The sequence below is a fragment of the Myxocyprinus asiaticus genome, chromosome 40 (genome assembly GCF_019703515.2).
Source record: "Myxocyprinus asiaticus isolate MX2 ecotype Aquarium Trade chromosome 40, UBuf_Myxa_2, whole genome shotgun sequence".
Classification (NCBI taxonomy): Eukaryota; Metazoa; Chordata; class Actinopteri; order Cypriniformes; family Catostomidae; genus Myxocyprinus; species Myxocyprinus asiaticus.
The window spans coordinates 26,215,989-26,237,758 of record NC_059383.1 but is presented as its reverse complement, the minus strand read 5'-3'; the positions used below and the strand labels follow the sequence as shown (position 1 = coordinate 26,237,758).

General features: G+C 36.7%; 1 protein-coding gene across 4 annotated transcripts; it reads left to right on the top strand.

Annotated features, from left to right (window-relative positions):
• The first annotated feature begins 5,809 nt into the window (after positions 1-5,809).
• Positions 5,810-21,495, top strand: LOC127431302 (FYN-binding protein 1-like). 4 transcript variants are annotated; one of them, XM_051681693.1, is made up of 19 exons: positions 5,810-5,925; positions 10,764-11,709; positions 12,788-12,911; positions 13,033-13,085; positions 13,245-13,258; positions 13,939-13,985; positions 14,196-14,304; positions 14,405-14,564; positions 16,382-16,508; positions 16,970-16,983; positions 17,120-17,180; positions 17,336-17,431; positions 19,103-19,143; positions 19,263-19,329; positions 19,799-19,898; positions 20,067-20,220; positions 20,332-20,365; positions 20,447-20,478; positions 20,768-21,495. In XM_051681693.1, exons 1-19 carry the CDS (start codon positions 5,923-5,925, stop codon positions 20,788-20,790), a joined length of 2,205 nt encoding a protein of 734 aa, XP_051537653.1. In that variant the 5' UTR covers positions 5,810-5,922; the 3' UTR covers positions 20,791-21,495. The 4 variants fall into 4 exon arrangements, 3 of the variants coding, with proteins under 3 accessions (XP_051537653.1, XP_051537652.1, XP_051537654.1); XM_051681692.1 differs by lacking the exon at positions 5,810-5,925 and adding an exon at positions 9,316-9,416; XM_051681694.1 differs by lacking the exons at positions 5,810-5,925; positions 17,336-17,431 and adding an exon at positions 9,316-9,416.
• The last annotated feature ends 275 nt before the right edge of the window (positions 21,496-21,770 follow it).

The window sequence follows — 21,770 nt, the reverse complement described above, 5'->3', positions numbered from 1 at the left end:
TTATCAGAATACTTTTTGATCAACCACTGTGAAAAAATTGCTCATATTCCAATATGACATAAACATTTTTTGTAGTCCTTCCATAATTATTGAAATGTTAGAAGTGATTACCTTCTGCAATTGATTCAGAACCTGGCTGCGCGTGTAGTCTCCAACGAGCCAAAGAGCCGCACATCACGCCTCTCTTCCTTAAACAGCACTGGCTGCCAGAGGTTGCTCTCATCAAGTCCAAAGCATTGATGCTGGCATATAGAACAGCCACTGGATCCCATATCTACACTCACTACTTCAACTCTATGTGCCCTCCAGAAGCTTGCGATCAGCGGGTGAGCTGTGCCTCTTGGTGCCATCTCATAGAGCACAAAATCACTTATGGAAGTAAATTGACGACTAAAGTCTTTGAAGCATAAAAGCATGTTGAATTGCTCTAATCGAAGACCAAGGTAGGAAATTACACAAAATTTGTATTAAAAAAAGTTATGTCATTCAGATGAAATAACAGAAAATACATTAACCAAACTGTATTTAAAAATGAAAAAAGTAACCAAACATTTTCTGAATTAAATGTTCTCTGACTTCTGCTCCTGCAGATTGATGTGGGTCATCATCATCAGTAGCAGCAGCATCTTCATCAGCAGCAGCACCAGCATGACCCCCTCTTCCCCCTCAGGAAGTTGAACAAATTTCCATGAGTGCAATGTTGTGACTGGATTTTTTGAGGAGTTTTGGGGAAAGTCAGCATGGTGTTCATAAGCTGTAACAGCAAAGGTGTTACTGCTTTCACAGCCTTGCTGACCTAAGACTTGCTGAGCCACAGGCCATCACCAACCATCTACATAAAACTTTGGAGGTAAGAACTACACTACTGGACTTAAGGTGTAGTTTCTTCTTGTGGCCCTCTCTAGGTGTGGTTTCACAACCTGCAGCAATTCAAGGATCTTGGTCCTTGGAATCCAGAATTTTTTTATGATGTCATCATCAGATCATCATCAGGGTCAAGTGGGGAGAAATTTGTCCTTATGTAGGCATTTATATACACTTTCTGACTTCTGTGTCGCCTTCTGTGTTCAAGCTGTAGGATTATTTGTAAAGCCACCATTGTTGAGCATTTGATACACACATAGAAACTGTATTTATTAGGAGAGTCATTAATACACCTGCTAATGATGCACCTGAGGAATGGATAGAAACACCTTGGTGGCTAATAATCATCTAAATTAACTAGCTAAACATGAGTGATTCATCAATGATTTGTGAATAGGGCAGATCTTAATTTGATTATCAAATTATTGTACACATCTGTTAATGGATTTTTTGGTTTTAAAATAGGCTGCTTTCATGCTGTTTTTTTTTTTGTTTGTTTGTTTTTTCCATAGTTATCATGCTGCGGCTTGGGAAAAATGAGAAGGCCTCTCTTTATAATTGTCTGAGGATTTTTATAAAGGATGTGTTTTGTGTCATGTTTGGCTTATATTATCATGGCTATTATCTTGTGTATTGAGAAAATCTTTACACTAGCCAGCTTTAGTTACTTGACAGTTGTAGTGTATGTGATGGTGGATCACCACTGCAAAACAATAAAGGTTTGTATTTCATTCCATACATAGGATTCTTAATCACACTTACAGTATATTACTTATTAATGACATTATTCTGGTAGTTGATAATGAAGTAATGACTTTGCATGACATGATTCACACAATAATTGTTTACATTTGATCTGGCATTCCAATGCTACTGTGATGCACCAAGTCACAAGTATCACCTATTATGTGCTTATTTCTACATGTTAAACTACTGGATGAATTCTAGTGTATTAGAAAAGCACTAACTCAAAAGACATGTTAAAAATATAACAGAGTATTTTGTCATCAAATGGAATATTATATTTTGTATTTAAATTCAGATTGTGAAGGGTTTTAACTTCTCTGTCACTGAGAGGAAACTTGAAAATCATATGTTTGTTGCCATGCAGCACCACATAGCTTCACCAGAGCCCCATTTGCCAGCCCCAGTCTGTATCTTTCAGTCCATATACATTTAATTCAATATCTCTCATTGTGTCAAGAATAAAAGTGGTGTTCTTACTGGTTTTTGAAAAGTGTGCATATGTATGTGCTCAAGTGCAGAAAGTGAGGTAAGAGGGAAACCCCACTATTGCAGCTCAATGCTGCGAGAGGTCGCGATGAAAACAAACACATGAGCAACAGAGGAGCATGTGAAAATAATGCAAAACAACGGAGAACAGAAAATAACAGAAGTAGCCTTCAGATGCCATGTTCTTTATTTACAGCAGCGTCACAGGGAAATAACATTGCTGTGGAGCTGCTTACTGACTGAACTGCTTGTATACTGTAGTAAAGAGTACGGCACTTACAAAGTACATATAAACATAAATGTCTATTTCGTGTCTTAAGCAGTTTTTCACAATAAACGGCTTTCTATCCATGTAAATGAGCTGTTATAATTTTATATCCATTCGTCATCAGTAACATCATTAACAACAGCTCTACATTGTTGAACCAACGTGGGTCTAACGATGAATATGCAAATGAGAAATAGTTACTAGGATTTCGGGAAACAGTAGTGACTAGCTAGTTAGTTTTTCTAACAGTGCATTGTACTATGGTGGTTAAGCAGTGAGTTACATGGCTGTATGGGAAACGCACCCCTGATTGGCTGGCAGCTCTTAGGGCCTCTCAATGTCTAAACCAGCCCTGAACCACTGCTTGCTGTGTAGGTAGACATAGGCATAATGAAGTTTATTAAATTAATATGTAAGATGCAATTATTCCATTAATATGATTGCTGGAACATATACATGTATTTTTTTATTTAACATTGTACCATGGTGAAAACTGGGCCTTGTATATTTATTTGTGTTTCCTGAACTACGTCAATATCTGCGTATTAATGTCCGGTGCTGAAGTAAATAATTTCAAAAAACCAAGGACTTCTACACAGTCAAGGATTTTTAAAATCAGAAATGTAATAAAAAATTTTTTTAAAACAATAAAAAATTTTTTATCAAGAATAAAATGTTTGCCCTAATATCAAAGGTCTTACTAGAAAAAAAAAAAAAAAATTATGATCCAACGTGAATTTTCTTATTTACATAAATTGTACAATTAAACTATAGAGTCAATAAATAAAGAAAATGGCAGAATACTTACAGTTTGCTGCTTGTGCTATTACACTTAATCCCTAATTTAAAATTTAGCATTCCCCTCCTAGATTTCTTTGATGCAAAATCATCAATGACTTTGTAATATCTGTTCAGCAATCACATGGTTGATACTTATTTTCTCAAGAAGTCGATCCTGTGTCACGGTGTACCTATACTGTTTATCATGGTTATCTTATGTTTCTTCAGAATGTGAGAATGCATTATGAACATCCATAATCCTAACCATATAGAGCCTTTGAGGCTGAGTAGCCTAACAGGAACAACTCAGGGCACCTTTCTCCCATCGCGATCTTGCGAGATCTCTGCAGTGGCACGATTTGGGGCACCTTTCTCCCATCGCGATTTTGCGAGCTCAGGGTGGGGGCAGGGTGGCATGATTTGGGGTATCTTTCTCCCATCGCAATCGAGCCAGGGGCGGGGCTGCACAATTCGGGCACCTTTCTCTCATCGCGATCTTGCGAGCTTTGTGCGGGGCGGCCTAGCAGGTAACCTGTCGTTGCCACCCTAGGCGGCTGCCTATATTCTATCCTTATTCTCTGATAAACTGTGAACATGTGAGAAAGATGCATTTAAGTTGCACTTATGACTTTAGAGTGGTTTAAAGCCATCATTAATTTACTAAGTTTTTACTTTACTACTTTGATGCTTTTTGGGAAATGGCCCGTAGAGATTAAGTAATACTTTAGTGATACTAACGTTCTACTTAGTGAGACAAAAAAGTTACCAATTCAGGACTGGTCACCCTACTACATTATACGTAATGCTGCCCAATACAGCAGTCAGCTCTTCAAATATCTGAGATATGTAATAACCTGGACAATGTATCGGCAGTCTTTTTATAAACATTTTTAAAAGCCAATGCTTCAATGCTGTGTTTCACTACAATGTAAATGCATCCGCTCTGCGTGGTCCAATGGATCGTGCTGTGCGCAGCTTCGCCACACCTTTTGATAGAGATTTTGATAGCTGACAGCTAAATAAAACAGGCTGTGTGTCTAAGAAGTAGACTAAGAAATTTTGTGTGCAGATGTGAGGGACATCAACAGGCTATTTCTAAAACAGACAACAAATACTTCTCTGGCACCCGTAGGTTGCAGAACCCATGCCTACGCAGAAGTTTGGCATGAAGACCTGTCTATACACCCTTCCCTGACTAGTACAGTTTGTGTCGCAGGCATTCCTTAGTCCGGTTGCTTAATGAAAGAGAGACAATATGTAGTTACAATAAAAGTTGAGCAACGGTGGACAACTATTCTGTTGCACGGCATTGAGGAACTGATGATGACGCGGGTTGACCAATCAGTGGAAAGGTGCGTTTCATGCCCACCCACATGTGCAAATCAAATATGTATCTATTTTCTATACATGAACAATTTTGAAAAACAAACCGTCAAAAAGTACATGGCTGTTCTCTCTACCTGTAGCTTTGGTCTTCAGCAGTCAACACCCGATCGCATTGCACCGCCTACTGATGAGAACGAATAGCACCAGGTTGAGATTGTGCATCAGTACTCTGCTGCTTTTCCTGCAGTTCCCAGATGTGGAAGTTTGAATTTCCAACCGAATTTGAACCACTGAATTTGAGGAAGCGAATTTTGTTAAGTGAAATAGAACGGGCTGAAATTTACCTGTCAAAAATAACCCCAAACTGAATATTTTGGAAATAGACTTTGGAAGATGAATATTTATTGTTGGACTTTGGAAGATGAATATTTATTGTTTAATTTTTTTAATGAAATTAGTTGTGAAATGTTTCCAAATGAAAGTTCAATTGCTTCAAAATACAACCATGTTAGATTTCAGCCTTCCAAAATGCAAGCACTGTAAATGCAAAGCATTTATTTTTTCGATTAGAGCAATTCAACATGTTTATGCTTCAAAGACTTCAGTCATGAATTTACCTCCATAATCACTTTACTGGACTTTCACTTCCACCTTTCCTTGCTGGTGGAGTGACCTTCCCAATTCCACCCCAGCAGCAGATTGTCCAACCTCCTTCAAGAAACATCTAAAGACGTATCTCTTCCATGACCACTTGACCTAATTCTACTAATTTACTAACTGTCTCTCACCTTCCTCCCTACCTGTACTCAAAGAGCAATTTGTATTGCAGCACTTCCCATATTATAGCCTCCTTAGCATGAATTGTTTTTGTTGTATTATGAGTTGCTTTGGATGAAAATGTCGGCTACATAAATAAATGTTAAATAAATGTTTAGATCTGGTACTTAGGAAACATAATGTAATTTTAATTCTAAGGATTAAAAAAGACAAAGGTTGCCATTATATAAATAAACCAATAGTCCATATGCTCATTCCAACAGAGCAAACAGCGCCCAATGAAATGCAACTAACTAAATTGATTGCACACTTTATGGTGACCACACACTATTACTTTCTAGATAACATGACATGAATGGAGAACCGAGGTAATTGCACTAAGGAGATTGTATGTTTTTATTGTATACGATCGTGTATAGCAGGGAAACATATGTGAATATGGAAAGAGCAGTTGAGCAGTGTGGGATAGGCAAATAGATTTGATGAGGAGAGTGATAGGGCTTCCTGTGATGACAGTGCAACAGTATGTCAGCAAATTGGGGAAGTAGCCAGAAGTGGGAAGGCTTTTACAGTCACAAATGAACTGACGCAGACAGAAACACATTCACTAGTGGGTTTGTGAGCTATCGGCCCATGAGAAGATCTGCCAGAGGAATTTTTTTGGCTCAATCACCATGGTAAGTGCCATCTTTTGGTTTTCATCCATAAATTGTCACTTGTCCAGTGGGCAACCCTAAACAAGTTTCCACTCTAAGCATCAGTGGAAATGGTCAGGCTTGACTCACGTTCAGTGAAATTGATTCATAGGTTTTAGAAATGCGGTAGTATGACATCAGCTGGTGAATCCATGCGTGCAGGACTTTCTTTGCGTGACATTGAAGAACAGTCTCTTGGTATATTACCTTTGTCTGATATTATGTTTGTCTACTTTTAAACTCTTATCTACGTATTACATTAAATATTTCTATTGGTCGTGTATAACCAGAACAATTTCGGTTATCATAGTCAGGCTTTGTTTGTTGGAGGACATTAGATTAGGAAAAGGTACTTAACAAACAAACCTCTATGAAATGAAAATGTTGCTTTTGTTTGTTAGGTTCACACCAGCTTTCAGTTACTTTTCAGTACATTTCACAAAATTTCTAAACATTTCTTATGTTTAGAAATTACTAAAATATTGAAAGTTAGATGTTAAGAAAAAAAAACTGATTGTGTAATTTTAGGCTAGTTTTTGCTTTGCAAACACAGCTCAGTTCCTCTTTGTCTGAACAGCATTACTTGAGTTTCTAAATTCTTCTGACCTACTGTGCTACAGACAAATTTAAATGTATATCTTGTTCTGCTATTTGGTCACAGCAATCTATTCTGTTTATACGCAATAATCCCACATTACCAAAGTGAAACTACGATGGAACACCTGTTTCAAATTGCATCACAGGTCACACTGTGGGATCTCCCAATTCACCTTTTGGGATGTTCTGATGTTCTCGAGAACTGTCTCAGAAATACACACTATCAGATGGTTCAGTAACACTTTACAATAAAGTGCCATTTGTGAACATTAATTAACAACATTAGTTAACATGAACTAACAATGAACAACACTTTTACAGCATTTATTAATGTTTGATAAGGTTAATTACAACAATAACTAATAAAATCTAAAGTTGTATATGTTAGCATTAGTTAATGCAATATGAACTAACTTTAACTAACAATGAACAATTGTAATTTTATTAGCAAACAGTAACAAAGCTTAATAAATGCTGTAATAAATATATTGTTCATTGTTAGTTAATGATACCTAATGCATTAACTAATGTTAACTAATGGCCTTTTATTGTAAAGTGTTACCGATGATTCTTTGTTAAACACATGTTAACACACACCAGGTACAATATTCAAAACATAGGTCGCTCCACTACCCCTCTAAAGAATGGAACTATGGACTTTTTGTGAGGATACTTTGCATGTCGGGAGCTTGTACAGTACAGCTGTTGTTATGGTAACTTGGGAACTACATAAATAAAAACAGATTCTGTATTTACTTCTGTGTTATATATAAGGCTGATTTATTTTGAATGCAAAGAAAAATAAATAAGAGAACATCTAGAAAAAAAATATGCTCTAGTTAGGAGAGCAAAACTTGACACATTTCCTCTTTGCTTACCATATTACATGTGTTTGATTATTTGTTTTGGACGTAGCCGTTGTAACAAAATGTTAATTTTCTATTTGAATGAAGAAGAATTTTTAGTTTAGCTTAGTTTAGTTAAAATGTTAAAATGATCATGTTAAAATTACCTCTGAAAATGGGGTCGATGCACTAAATGTGACTTGAATACACTCTTCAGTCCCCCAAAAAGTATATGGACATTTGAAGGGATAGTTTAACAAAACATTAAAATGTGGAACACAAAAGGAGATGCTTAGCAGATTTATTTGCCTCATCACCATTCACTTTTATTGTGTATTTTTTCAATACAATAAAGAGAATGGTGAATGAGCCAAAAATTGTGCCTAACATCTATTTTTGTGTCATGAAAGAAAATCAAACAGTTACAAAACAACATGAGGGTGAGTAAACAACACTTAAAGTGCATGAATTTCTTTGCATAAGATAAGAAAATATCAATCCAAGAGGCAAGTCAAACTTCACCAAACTTGAACTTTGGTATGAAGCACACGACAAAACTTTCTTTGTAAATGCTTGTGTTCCCATGAATTCCCGCTGTTCTGCGTTTGCATGCGCATGAATGGAAGTGAATGGAACACAAAGTCTAGTATGACCACACCTTTACTCCAAATACTTTATGTCTGTAGAAGTACATCTATTGTTTTATAACTTAAAACCTTAGTTTTGTGGAATAAACTTAGGTTTGTGAAATGTTTTGCTTGAAAAATGTGCTTGCCATATTTTTAATATTCTGATTTCTAATGCAATGACATCCATACAGTTTTTAAGTGTGGCTTAATACTAAGGGACCACTGTAAATGATTTAAAGAATCTTAAGGCCAGTTATGGGAAATGCCTACATGGCTGTTGTTTGTCAAGAGCATAGTGATATTGTAATTGGTTGACCAATGTCTGTTCCTGTGTCTAACAGTTTCTCTTTTTCCTGTTGAGAGTCGCTCAGTAAGTCAACAGCACAGTGTGTACCTCTGGGTCAGGCCAGTAACATTAGAATGCCTGTCCTGTGTTTATCAGCTCTTCCTCGTTAGAGGTCTGTCCTGATTCAAACACTTGTAACCAAGGGTGCATCACTCACATCTCCCAGAGCCTCTCAGGTACCTTTGTATCCTCAGACATGTTAACACAGGTCCTGAGCATTGTGTCGGTTAGAAAAAATGGGAGAATTCAAAGAAGTCTGGCAAAACAGTTAGGTACAACATTATGGAAATGGTATACAAAATGTTTTGTTTTGTTTTGTTCCTCCCCTTTTTCTCCCCAATTTGGAATGTCCAATTTCCAATGCACTCTAAGTCCTCGTGGTGGCGTAGTGACTCGCCTTAATCCGGGTGGCGGAGGCCAAACCTCAGTTGCCTCCGCGTCTGAGACCGTCAATCCGCGCATCTTATCACGTGGCTTGTTGAGCATGTTACCGCGAAGACATAGTGCGTGTGGAGGCTTCACGCCATCCAACGCGGCATCCACGCACAACTCACTACACGCCCACCGAGAGTGAACCACATTATAGTGACCATGAGGAGGTTACCCAATGTGACTCTACTCTCCCTAGCAACTGGGCCAATTTGGTTGCTTAAGAGACCTGGCTGGAGTCACTCAACACACCCTAGAATTCGAACCCGTGAACTCCAGGGTTGGTAGTCAGCGTCAGTACTCGCTGAGCTACCCGGGCCAAAATGGTTTTAACAACTACAATTATGTCAAGTTAATATTTATCTAAAGTGCTTGTAAGTGCATTTTGCTGTCATTTTTAAGCATCTATCACAAATTATACATATATAGTTGAATTAAAATATTTTCAATTCATTTGTCTGTATCTGAGAGGTAGTGAGTGTTGTGACTTCCTGTTAGTTTGGTATGATAAACGCTCTCAGTTCCTGTGTGATCACAGACAGGTCTTGGGTTTAGTGAAGTAGACAACAAATAGCTGTCATGGAAAAATCAATGGTCTTAAAATGTAGCGAAGATCTGGAGTCAGAGGTAAAGCTGGCTTTTCTAATGGTTTTTAACCTGTAATGTGTGATTTACTTTAGATGTCAAAAGTATATCTGATATTTGCTTGAGTTATGCAGTAAATATAGACTGAATCTCAGCAGGCAGCAGTTGGTTCATTTAAACAGAGCATTAATCTCTTATACACAGATGAACTACATAGAAAAACAGAGAGCTTATTGTTGTATGAAATACTGTTTTTAGACAGTCTAGCACAAAATTACACAGGTATTATAAGATAATTATTCTAATTACTTTACCCTTATGATTAATGTACTGTATAATACACATTCAACTCAGACTTTGGAAGTTAAAGCTTTGAGTTTCAAAATTCTATACAGCTTTGATGATGATATTTTTTTTTACATTTGATAGCATTTTGAAGAAAAATGTGGAAAGTTTATGCTGTTTCATTTTTTTAGTTTGTACAGAATGTGTTTACTTTTATTATACTTTAAAATTTGACAGCCCTAGGCATTAGCGCAAATGAAATATATAAAAACGAGAGAGAGGATTACTTATGCATTTGTGTTTAAATGTTACATTTAAATAATTTACATGCCAAATTACTCCATACGGTTATACTTTTCCGTAACCATGCAGCCTGTCTTAGTTATGAGCACCAACTGAACTGTGCAGCTGTTCCACTTACTTGAGCGGCCGAATGATAGCATGGTACAGACCTCTTTTTGTCAAACCACAAAACCTGTCACCTCCAGTGGAGGAAGCACAGCACGACCAATTCGAATTCGTCCATTTTGGTGTCTTATAGAGCTGTGGCTGCGTCTACATTATGTCAATAGCAGACAACAAAATCACTCATGGCAGTGCTCATTGGTCTGCATTATTCTTGAATACTTTAATAAATAAGGGGAAGTTACATCAAGCAGTATTTTGAAATAGGTATTGTGCATATATTTTGTTGGTGGGCAGGAGAGGGAGGGGGGTTGGGGGTGATATGGTACAGTACTAACCAAAATTGCACTTCATTTAACGATTTGGTTAGTACTGTACCAAACACATATGCACCAAATATGAATGCGTACACAAGCCTTAGGAGCTTCCACATGATGGGCCTTCAACGCACCGCTCAACGGCAGCATCAAGAGACGCTTTGATCTCCACATAAAAAGCGCTGTAGAGAATGTCTTGTTTTGATTTTAGCATTGACGCTGCCCTTGCAATGTTACACCATCTGTACTGTCCAGTAATCATTGGTTGACACTACGAAAGGTCAACAAGTGCTATAGTGCTCTATGTCATTTGGAAGTCCCTTAATGTTCTCATGAGTTTGTGTCTGTTCCTCAAATTTTGCCTTTCAATCTTTGGTTGCAGGAAAACAAATCAGACGTAAAAGCGATTATGGCTCGTTTCCAAACTGGAGGTGCATCTATGGAAGGGAGTCCAGGGGTTCGTTCAAAACCACCCCTCCAGCCCACCTTATCTTCAGGCCCATCAGTGCCTGCTAAGAAGCCAGTGCTTGAAACTAGCCTCTCTGGTGGAGTTACTACTACCTCAACTGCATTAAAACCTAATTTTTTAAAGAGCACAGTTAACACAGCAAAAAGTGCTCCAGATGTGCATGACCCACCAAAGCCTAAACCTCTTGTGAGTAGGTTTGAAAATGCACACGAGAATAATAAAGTCAACTTTAAAGTTCCTGTCAAACCTAAACCTCCAGACTCATCTCAGGACTCTGAGCCAAAGGTCCCCTTTCCAAAGGTACCACTACAGAAGCCTCCTCTAAGCAGCATGGCAAATGATTCAAAGGGCATAAGTTCAAAGCCACTGGCACCTACGGCAAAGCCTCCCTGGGTAAAAGATACCACGAAATCTGAAGACAGCAGTGTAAGCCCTAATCCCACCCATCCAAAAATGCCATCTGCCATTAAACCAAAGAGCAGCATTGCTATGTTACGGCAGCAGCCAGAGGAAAGCAGTAATGCAGAGTCTAGTGCAAGACCTTCAGCTGTATCTAACGTGAAACCCTCAAGTTTCCGTTTTAAAAATAGCATCAACAAACCTGAAGAAGGTGTGAAAGAGGGTGCAAAAGTACCAAGTGCTAATGAGTCAGTCCCAAAGCCAGTAGCCCCTCTAAAACCCAGCTTTCCAAAAAAAACTTCTGGACCCCCTGAACAGACAGTGAATAATGACCCTTCAGCCCCAAAGAAGAAACCTTTACCCAACAGTTATGCCCTGGGCAGTGCTCCTGCAAAACCCAACAGACCACCCAAAGTCAACCTTGAGAAATTCAAGAAGGGGACAGAGACTGCAACTGAGGGTGAGTATTGCCTGTCTGGCACCTTCGTGTTTGTATACTTTGTCAAATGGCTCCATTATGATTAAAAGATTTGCCATACATTGGCCACAATCTAAAAAAAAAAAAAAAAACACAGATGAGCACTTCACTACTCATATCAAAGCCACAAAGTCTTTGTATGCAAATCAGCCACTGCTCTTAAGCAAGCACAGTAGAGTACTTTGGACCACAGTGGTTTCCGTGGTTTTACTTGTGACTGCTCTGCATTCCCCTGAGACAGTTAGCAAGCATGCAAAATATAAAAAGCATCACAAAGCCATGAAGATGAGAAACTATGAGCAGATGCATATAACTGTTAGAATTTTATGTCCATATGAGGAGCATCACATGATGATATTGAATGCTTCATTGCTGTTCATATTGACACAGTGCAACATACTCAGATCTTATCTTTGATCTTTCATTTTATATGTATCTAAGTAAATACAGTTGATCTATAGAGTATTACAGCACATCATTTGATTCAGCATCACATACTGTATGTCATCTCTCCTATGATACAAACATTCAGGTGCATCTGGTATAAGAGAGTAATAACAACATATTGGAAATTCAAGATTTCCAGTATGCATTGAACATACTTCCTCATTTGTGTTTCTCTTTTCAATTGAGAGCTGAAAAAAACAAGGAAGCTTAGAGTTTAGAGAAAGCTTTCATTTTAATCAGCGATATGGAAAAGAAACAGGACCAGGTTTTTCTACAGAGTCCAATGTAAAAACATGGTTACTGGAGATTGAAATGGAAGATTCAAATACTGTGTTTGGATGCCATTAGACTCACTTTTATAGACCTTAGACTCAATATTAGTATGTGCAAAACAAACTGTATGTTCAGATAGGTGAGATATTATAACACACATAATAATCACTGAGGTCCTTAGTATTTTACAACCAGTGAAACTGGATCACTGTCTGTCTGTCATTTATTTTTCTATTGAAAAGCTGCCATACAATATGTGTCTGTTTAAAAATAGAGGAAGCTAGTAGAACTTGAAAAATAGATAGCTGGTGATAAGGATGACTGAGAATGTTTCTTGCAGGTCCTGGGCTGAAGAATGTAGCTCCCCCTCCCCCACCAGCTTCTCATCCCAGTAGCCAGGCAGCCCCACAATTGCCCTCTCAGCCCTTCCTTCCCATCCTGCCCCCGCGACCTTCAGGATCTTTGTGAGTACCACAGAAATACCATGCTTTCTGTTTGGGTAGCATTGCAATTGAATGATTCAGGTAGTGACACATTCTTTAACATTTGACATTTGTAGTAGATTATTTGTTTTTTTGTCTACAGAATTCAAGATGAGAATTACGATGATGTGGAGTCCGTAAGAGGGTCATTTGGGGGTAGGCCTGCACTTATGTTATTGCATGGATATCGTTTTTGAGCCAAAACCTTAAAATTATTAATGCTTTAAATGGGTAGATAAGAACATTTCATAACTGATTCTAAATATCAACATTGTTTTTTGTTTTGTTTTTGTTTTTTATGTTCAATCATTACAGGCCAGAAAAATGAGGTAAGAAACTTAATGAATACAAACAGGTACTCTACTTGGACAGTACACTGACAGTTTATGGTACACTGCAGGACGGTTCTAGGGTCAGTGGATATTCGGGGCTTAGCCCAGACCTCTGTGGATGCATATGAGGCCATCCTTTAATGAAATATCATAATATAATTCACTTTATAATAAAAGTTTAAATGTTACATCTGTGAGATGTCATTTATATAGTAAATCTTTAAATATAACTCAACCTATAACTAAAAGGTCCCACTAACTTTTGTCTCAGCTTCAGATACGCTCAAAAATATGAAATTGTGTGCTTTCAACACTATGTACTTTGAAACGTGATTTTAAGAAACACTATTTTTTCCCTTCGGCTTTAAGTTGGTTTAAAAGATAGCAGCCTTTAAATAGACTAAAATAAGTACTTTTAGATCTGCAAAAGTTTGCGAAGTTTATTGCATCATGTCTTAATAATATAAAATAGAATATGTTTTAGTATCAACTTGATACCAAAGCACTGGTACTTCTGAAATCATTACAAGATTATAAAAGCATTCTGGGCTTTACGGAACACATTCGTGGCTTAAGCCCTGGTAGCCCAACCCCCAGCACCGCCCATGGTACACTGCCTCTTTTTTTTAATTTTTTTTTTTTACCTATTTTATCTTTTACCTCTTTTATTTGCACAGGGAAATGAAAGTGATGGTGAGATATATGAGGATCTTGATGATAGTAGGTAAGCAGTTTTATACTTTGTTATTGCTGACAAATGAATGTAGTACAGAGCTCCCCTCTGCTATATAACAGAGTGTATAACAGTGTGATTCTTTGTAAACTACTTTTTTATGCAACACTCAAATGAGTCATTTCACATGTGTTGTAGTGTTTACTTGTAGTGTGTTGAAGTATTCTGCTGATAAATGGCTTACAGACAGTTTTACCACAGGTCTGCTGCAGAGTCAACTCAACAACAGAAAAAGCAAGACAAAGAACAAGGAATAAAAAACCAGAAAGACCGTGAGAAAAAAGAGAAGGAAGCCATTAAGAAGTTTAAAGTAAGCTAATTATCAGTGTGCCATTGTAATTATTTTAGGGGGTTATTTTACTGGATCATGGTTTATTACACAATTTTTGGTTGGTTTGTCCTTTCCACAGTTAACGCCACCCCTGCAGGCCATTCATCAGGTCAAAGCTAAAGCTGACTGCAAGGGCGGGAAATATGACCTCTCTACAAAGAAGGGCGAGTTAATAGATATCATTAGACTCGCTGACAACCCAGAGGGTAAATGGCTGGGCAGGACTCAAGATGGATCTAGTAAGTGTTTACACTGTAGTACAAGCGTTCAAGGAATCTGAGTCTCAAATGTGCAGCGCATTTATTTGAAGGACTACAGAGAACAGCGTCTGATTTACAAAACGCTTCCAAAGATAAGGTGCAATTTACCCTGGCTGTGTACAAAGCTGATGGTTTAAATTCATATAAGCGACAGAATTCGTGCAACAGTATGGAGGACATGCATTTAATGTTTAATGATAAAGCAAAAGATGCTTTAATACCATAAATATGTGCACGGTAACCGTCTGTAATATTTGGTTAACCGCGAGAGTTCACAAATGGTTATTCTGTTATTTGTCAGGACCTGGGACTTGGGAATAAAGAATGTTTATTGCCATGGATGCGTCAAACACAATCTCAGATGAGCAGGGAATAAAGTGCAGTGAGTTATGAGCCTAAATAGCACAATACATAGATCTTCAAATGATAAAATCACATTAAAGTCAATAATCTGTCACTGCCTGCAACATAGTAGGCCAATTCTTAATCAATGGAAAATGCGTAATTCTGCCCGGGCAGGTTCACTTTCCATGAGGTGGCAAATGCTATGGTTTATAGGACTTCTTTGGGATGCTTTGATTTTTAAATGATTCAGCATTTAACTTGTGTAGTTATTGTCTGCACACCAGCAAAAGGGGGAAAAAAAACATTGGATCACCATTTATCACGTGCTGAAAACTTGCTAGGTAAAAAAAACATCTGGAATCATGTATAACAGTCAAATTAAGTCCTCTTTGCAACCTGAACTTCATCAGAATGTTGATTTGTGACACCAGTGCTGAAGAAGCTTGATGCAGCGCAACAACTGGTGAAACAGAACACAGGTGCTTCGAGATGCGTTAATAAATATTGAAGTTCTTTTTAAGTTAACAGTGTCTAAAAAATGTGACAGTCCTGCACAACGAATTGTGAAACAGAACACAGGTATCTTGAGATGCGTTTATAAATATTAAAGTTCTTTTGAACTTAACACAATGTCTAAAAAAAATGCAACGGTCCTGCATGGTATGCTGAAAAAAGTGAGTTGTGTAACAACAATCAAAGAAGTCCGTCCAGTGCGTTTACATGGCCTCGACGCCCGTAACTCGCCCTATAGCCTACTTGAAAAACTGACCTGAATCTGGCCCAAAACCTGTAGGTTTGTCGAGTACCGTCAGACTCAAATCAGTTTGAAGACCTCTAAACACGTGCAGAATAATTGAACAGTGATTTTGGTATTTGAATATCGTGCACATCCCTATTAATAACACATGATTTTGGATCGGTTCATAATTTAAAAAGTACATATAATTGTAAGACATTGCTCCAAACTTTTCTTCCGTCAATTTGAAAAATCCAACCAAATCTGCCAAACGTCCTGTAGCGCATAAAGGTGAACATAGTCACGTCATGGGTAGCCTCCATGGTGTACTGGTCCATGGGCCTCTCAGTTTTTAATCCGTCCTTGCTGATGAATCATTTGGACCAACCTGAAAACTTTCCACCAATTAAAAGAACAATTTAATAGCAAATCAAACATCACTATGGCTTGCGAGCAACTTTAACTCTACATAAGAACAATATCTAGCTTACGAAAGGATTTAGAGCAGACCAAAACTAGAAAAAAAACATTATTCACTACAGAACTTTCAATGAATTTTGGGGGACTGGAAACACAAAAAGATTTTCCATGACTTATCCGAATCCTGGTTTTTGTTTCTTTAATTTGTGAGAATCAGTGTTAAAGATCTGTTTTTTGTTGCCCTGAGCATGTTCATAGCACAACCTTGAATTAGAGAGTTTTCTCTATATTGCAGTTGGCTTGGTTAAAACAGAAATGGTCCAGATAGACTTTAGCGTGCTGAAGAATCAAGGCATGTCTCTTCCTCCTAATCTGGGAAGTGAAGAGTTGTATGATGACGTGGGTTCTCAGGAAGATCATGGGTAAGAACCTCACACTTACAAACACAAGTATAGTGTGTGGCTGTTCTTTGTATGTTCTTTGTTTTCACACATTCTATGTGCAGAACTCAGAATTGAGCAAACCTGTCATTCACAAAGTTCTACACATCCCACCCCTTGCGTGTTAGTTTATTACATATTTAGGCTAATTTAACTATGCTTTCAGCTACCAAAAAGAATATAGTCCTCTCATATTATCAAGTAAATAATAATAAATAAATACATTTAGCAGAATTCTGCAGATTTTCACCAATAAATGCACATTAATGTGAAAGGTGCAGATTCAGCCTGTGTATGTGCATTACCAGATGCCATACTGCACAGAAACTGAGGGTTTTTTTCTACTCTAGTCTAGTGTAGTCTAGAAAGTTTCGCTAAAATTACAATGCAAACTGTACTGTTCTCATTTGTATGACAGTTTATATTTCTCATTCATATTTCAGGAATGGTCAGCGGGGTAAGTTTTAATATAACTAATCCATTTCTAATTCATTACAAACCAAAAACATAGAGGCCCGTGGACAAATCTGTTAGATAGTATATACATGTTTTGGAGTTGATACATGAATAATTCTGCCCTCTGCTGTTCATAGTTGTTTTACCTCCACTACCAGATGATGTGTATGATGATATTTCTGATTCCAATCCAATCAGGTAAGAACAACACAAAGCCCTTTTAAAAATAATAATAATAATAATTTGCATACTGTGTCTATTTACTGTATGTGTGCCTGTATTCCTGGGTTTGCTGTTTGGCAACTTTTATTATGGATCTATCTTACCCATACTGAGTTCCTCTGAAACCATAGCACTGCAGATCCCAGGTCCCTCTCAAAACCGCGCTACTTCTTGGAGATGCTCAAAAGTTCAGTTGACAGGAGAAAAAGCCAAGTCCACAATAATGAGTAATTTTTACATTAGTAAGATGAAATCAAACAATGTTATATTTCAAGATTTTTAATCCATACCAATCAACAATTCCATCCATTTCCTCTAACAAAGAAAGCTTGATTAAATCTTTCCTACCTACGTTTTCACAATCAATCCAATCTATGTGAAAGTCTTTGTCAAATATTTCTTTCAAAAAAAGACTTTTTTTATTTTTTATTTCCTGTTAGTAATGCTTTTCCAATCATCATTTCTTAGTCACTGGATGTGGATGATTCACTGTTGCTCTCTTCTTTTCCCAAGAATCATCTAGTGACTTCATCCTCCCTTGATTTTGTTTTTGCTTTGGATAAATATATCTACTGTATATACTCTGGTGGCCAAAAGTTTGGAATAATGTACAGATTTTGCTGTTTCAGAAGGAAATTGGTACTTTAATTCACCAAAGTAGCATTCAACTGATCACAAAGTATAGTCAGCACATTACTGATGTAAAAAACAGCACCATCACTATTTGAAAACATTTCCAGCAGTCATCACTCCAATACCTTATCCTTGAGTAATCATGCCAAATTGCTAATTTGGTTAAAAAAAAATCACTTGCCATTATATCAAACACCACTGAAAGCTATTTGGTTTGTTAAATGAAGCTTAACATTGTCTTTGTGTTTGCTTTTGAGTTGCCACAGTATACAATAGACTGGCATGTCTTAATGTCAATATTAGGTTAAAAATAGCAAAAAAAGAAACAGCTTTCTGTAGAAACTCATCAGTCAATCATTGTTTTGAGGAATGAAGGCTATACAACTCTTGAAATTGCCAAAAAACTGAAGATTTCATATAAAGGTGTACACTACAGTCTTCAAAGACAAAGGACAACTGGCTCTAACAAGGACAGAAAGAGATGTGGAAGGCCAGATGTACAACTAAACAAGAGGATAAGTACATCAGAGTCTCTAGTTTGAGAAATATACGCCTCACATGTCCTCAGCTGACAGCTTCATTGAATTCTACCCGCTCCACACCAGTTTCATATACAACAGTAAAGAGAAGACTCAGGGGTGCAGGCCTTATGGGAAGAACTGCAAAGAAAAAGCCACTTTTGAAACAGAAGAACAATAAGAAAAGGTTAGAGTGGGCAAAGAAACAGACATTGGACAACAGATAATTGAAAAAGAGTGTTATGGATCTTAACCCCATTGAGCTTTTGTAGAATCAGCTAGATTGTAAGGTGCGTGAGAAGTGCCCGACAAGACAACCACATGTATGGCAAGTGCTGCAGGAAGTGTGGGGTGAAATGTCACCTGAGTATCTGGACAAACTGACAGCTAGAATGCCAAGGATCTGAAAAGCTGTCATTGATGCACGTAGAGGATTTTTTGATGAGAACTCATCAAGTAGTTTAAAAAGTTCTGAACATTTTATTCAAACTGTAATGGTAATTTTTCACGTTATTAATGTCCTGACTATATTGTATATGACTGACACATTGTGATCAGTTGAATGCCACTTTGGTGAATAAAAGTACCAATTTCTTTCCATAAGAGCAAAATCTGTACATTATTCCCAACTTTTGGCCACCAGTGTATATTAACTTCAAATTAAGACTGTAAATTGTATTTTTCATATTTGTTGAGTGGCTGTTGCCCACAAAATTCTGAGATTTTTTACTTACAACATTTTTTCAGCATTCCTCCCCCTCCACAGTTTACGTCTGAAGGAAATAAAGGTAAAATAATCCTTTAATTTTGAACGCCTTCAAAATTAACTGAAAACTTAGCTAAGCTAATTCTACACATTGTGAAACCCACTTTGTCTACATTCTTTTAAAATGTCATTCCATCACAGACATTTCTCCAGATGGTGAAATCTATGATGATGTAGATACGCTCCCTCCTGCTCCACCTGTTAGCAGGTAGACAATTATTAATATAAGGGTAACACTTTACAATAAAGTGCCATTACTTAACATTTGTTAATGGATTAGGTATCATTCACTAACAATGGACAATATACTTATTACAGAATTTATTAAGCTTTGTTACTGTTAGCTAATATAATTACAATTGTTCATTGTTAGTTAATGTTAGTTCATATTGCATTAACTAATGTTAACAAATACAACTTTAGATTTTAAAAATGTATTAGTTAATGTCGTAATTAACATTAACAAACATTAATAAATGCTGTAAAAGTGTTGTTCATTGTTAGTTCATCTTAACTAATGTTGTTAACTAATGTTAACAAATGGCACTTTATTGTGAAGTGTTACCAATAAGTTCTTTGTCACTAATGTTATAGGAAATAAAGTAATGTACTAATTAAATCAAACTGAAATATGTATATCACCACATTTAAATAGTGATAATAATTATATTTTTCAGCATTCCTCAAAATAAATCAAAGGTGACCAAAGCCCATGATGACCCAAAAAAGCAAAAAAAGCTTGAGAAAGAAGAGAAGGACTTTAGAAAGAAGTTTAAGGTGCGTATGAGATCGGTTTAAGAAAATAAGCAGCATTTTCTATGCATGGCATTAGGGCCAATAAAACAGAATGTTGTCTTCTGAATTCCAGGTACCTGTAATGTAGTTGTAGTGCTTTCTGAATATAATTTGTAAGGAAATCATTTGGTATTTATTTACTTGTACCAGTATGATGGTGAGATTCAAGTGCTTCATCAAGCAACAATTGCGACCAGTAAGAAGGGAGGTGGGAAAGACCTGGCTGTGCAGACTGGTGAGACAGTGGACGTCATCAACAAATCTGACCCTGAAAAATTCATCTGTAGGAACAAGGAGGGCAAATGTAAGTAACATTCTTTGTGACTCCAAATGAAATCTTGTTCTGTTCTATAACAGGACAAGATAATGCTTGTAAAGTATTGTAAAATTATATTTCAAACAATTTTACTTTCAGTTGGATATGTCTCAGCTAGCAACATTCAAACAGAGTAAGTTCATTTTCTAGTCCCTAAATGTAATACATTTTCTGTAAAGTATTTTGACTGACTATTTTAATTTCATTTATACAGTGATGAGGTCTATGATGACATTGGAGATGATGGTATGTAGCAAACTTATGAGCACGATTTTTATTAATACGTGCAATAAATGTCTTACTGTATGAATTACACAATCAAATTTTAAAATAATGTACAGTATGCTCACCTGATAAACAGAGGATAGGAGAGAAACTTGTCTTTACTGGTTAAAACAGGAGATAAAAATGAAATGCTTTTGAATCTCTTTACTGCAGATGAGATGTAATTTAACATCCACCCAAATAAGTTAGACAATATCAATAGAACACATATAGTATTCATTCACATCTTCACAAAACTATATCTTCTCAGATTGTATCTATGACAATGACTGAAGATCACCACAGCATCTCATCTCAACTTCTGGTGCAGCTCCTAACTTCTGGCCATATTTGTTTTCTTGATGGTTGATTTTGAATGTGTTTATTATATGGATACATGTGCATTTGGAGTATTAGACTAAATGAAACATTGTAGTATCATCATGATATCATTTGTATTGAAATTGTTCACAAGACTAGATTCAAACGCTGCATTTATGGCTTTTAATCCATGCTACCAAAAGAGACTGTTTTTTTTTTTTTTTTTAAAGATGCCCACTAAACACTCAAAAATATTTCATCCATTTCTTGAGATTTACACATTTCAATTGTATGATATTTCCATCAAACTGCAGTGAGAAATCTTTAATCTTTAATAAATTAAGCATACATATGAAGTATTTAAGTTTAATTAAATATTTCACATTATGCTCAATTCATAATATATTAATGGTCTATTGATAGACCATTTAATACAGCTGCTCTCAAGAAATATTCCATATTAATTTTCTTATTCTGTCATGATTTTGTCATGATTAGAAAAGCTGCAACTTATTCCAAGGCACACAAATATTTCATTACTGTCACTTTGATGCTGAGTGAATTTCAATGCAGTATTTTGTAACCAGCTTTTTTTTCTTTTCTTTTTTTTGTAAATATTACTCAGCAAAAGTTTGAACTGTTTTCATCACTTGCTAATAAAATTTGCTTTACGTAAAATGCAGTGTGCTAACTGAATTGAAGGAATGTCTGTTTACGATGTGATTCATACATAAACAGCTACATGATTAGCTCGACAATCATTGTCTTCCCACTTAACTGTAGTTAACCTCAAGTAAAGATGAATGTCATGTCATTACTTAGTTTTTAGTTCCCTTAGGACTCAGTACACTTGACATTGCATCACTAAGCTGACGCTATGGGGAGTGTCCTTCTATACGACCTAGTTGAAACCTTTCTACAATAAGGCCAATTCTAAAATTGGCTATGGTGTT

Coding starts and splice junctions, on each gene's coding strand:
- LOC127431302 (XM_051681692.1), top strand. CDS start 9,369: ATGGAAAAATCAATGGTCTTAAAATGTAGCGAAGATCTGGAGTCAGAG. Junction 13,986..14,195: donor GAGGATCTTGATGATAGTAG/GTAAGCAGTTTT, acceptor GTTTTACCACAG/GTCTGCTGCAGAGTCAACTC. Junction 20,479..20,767: donor TGATGACATTGGAGATGATG/GTATGTAGCAAA, acceptor ATATCTTCTCAG/ATTGTATCTATGACAATGAC.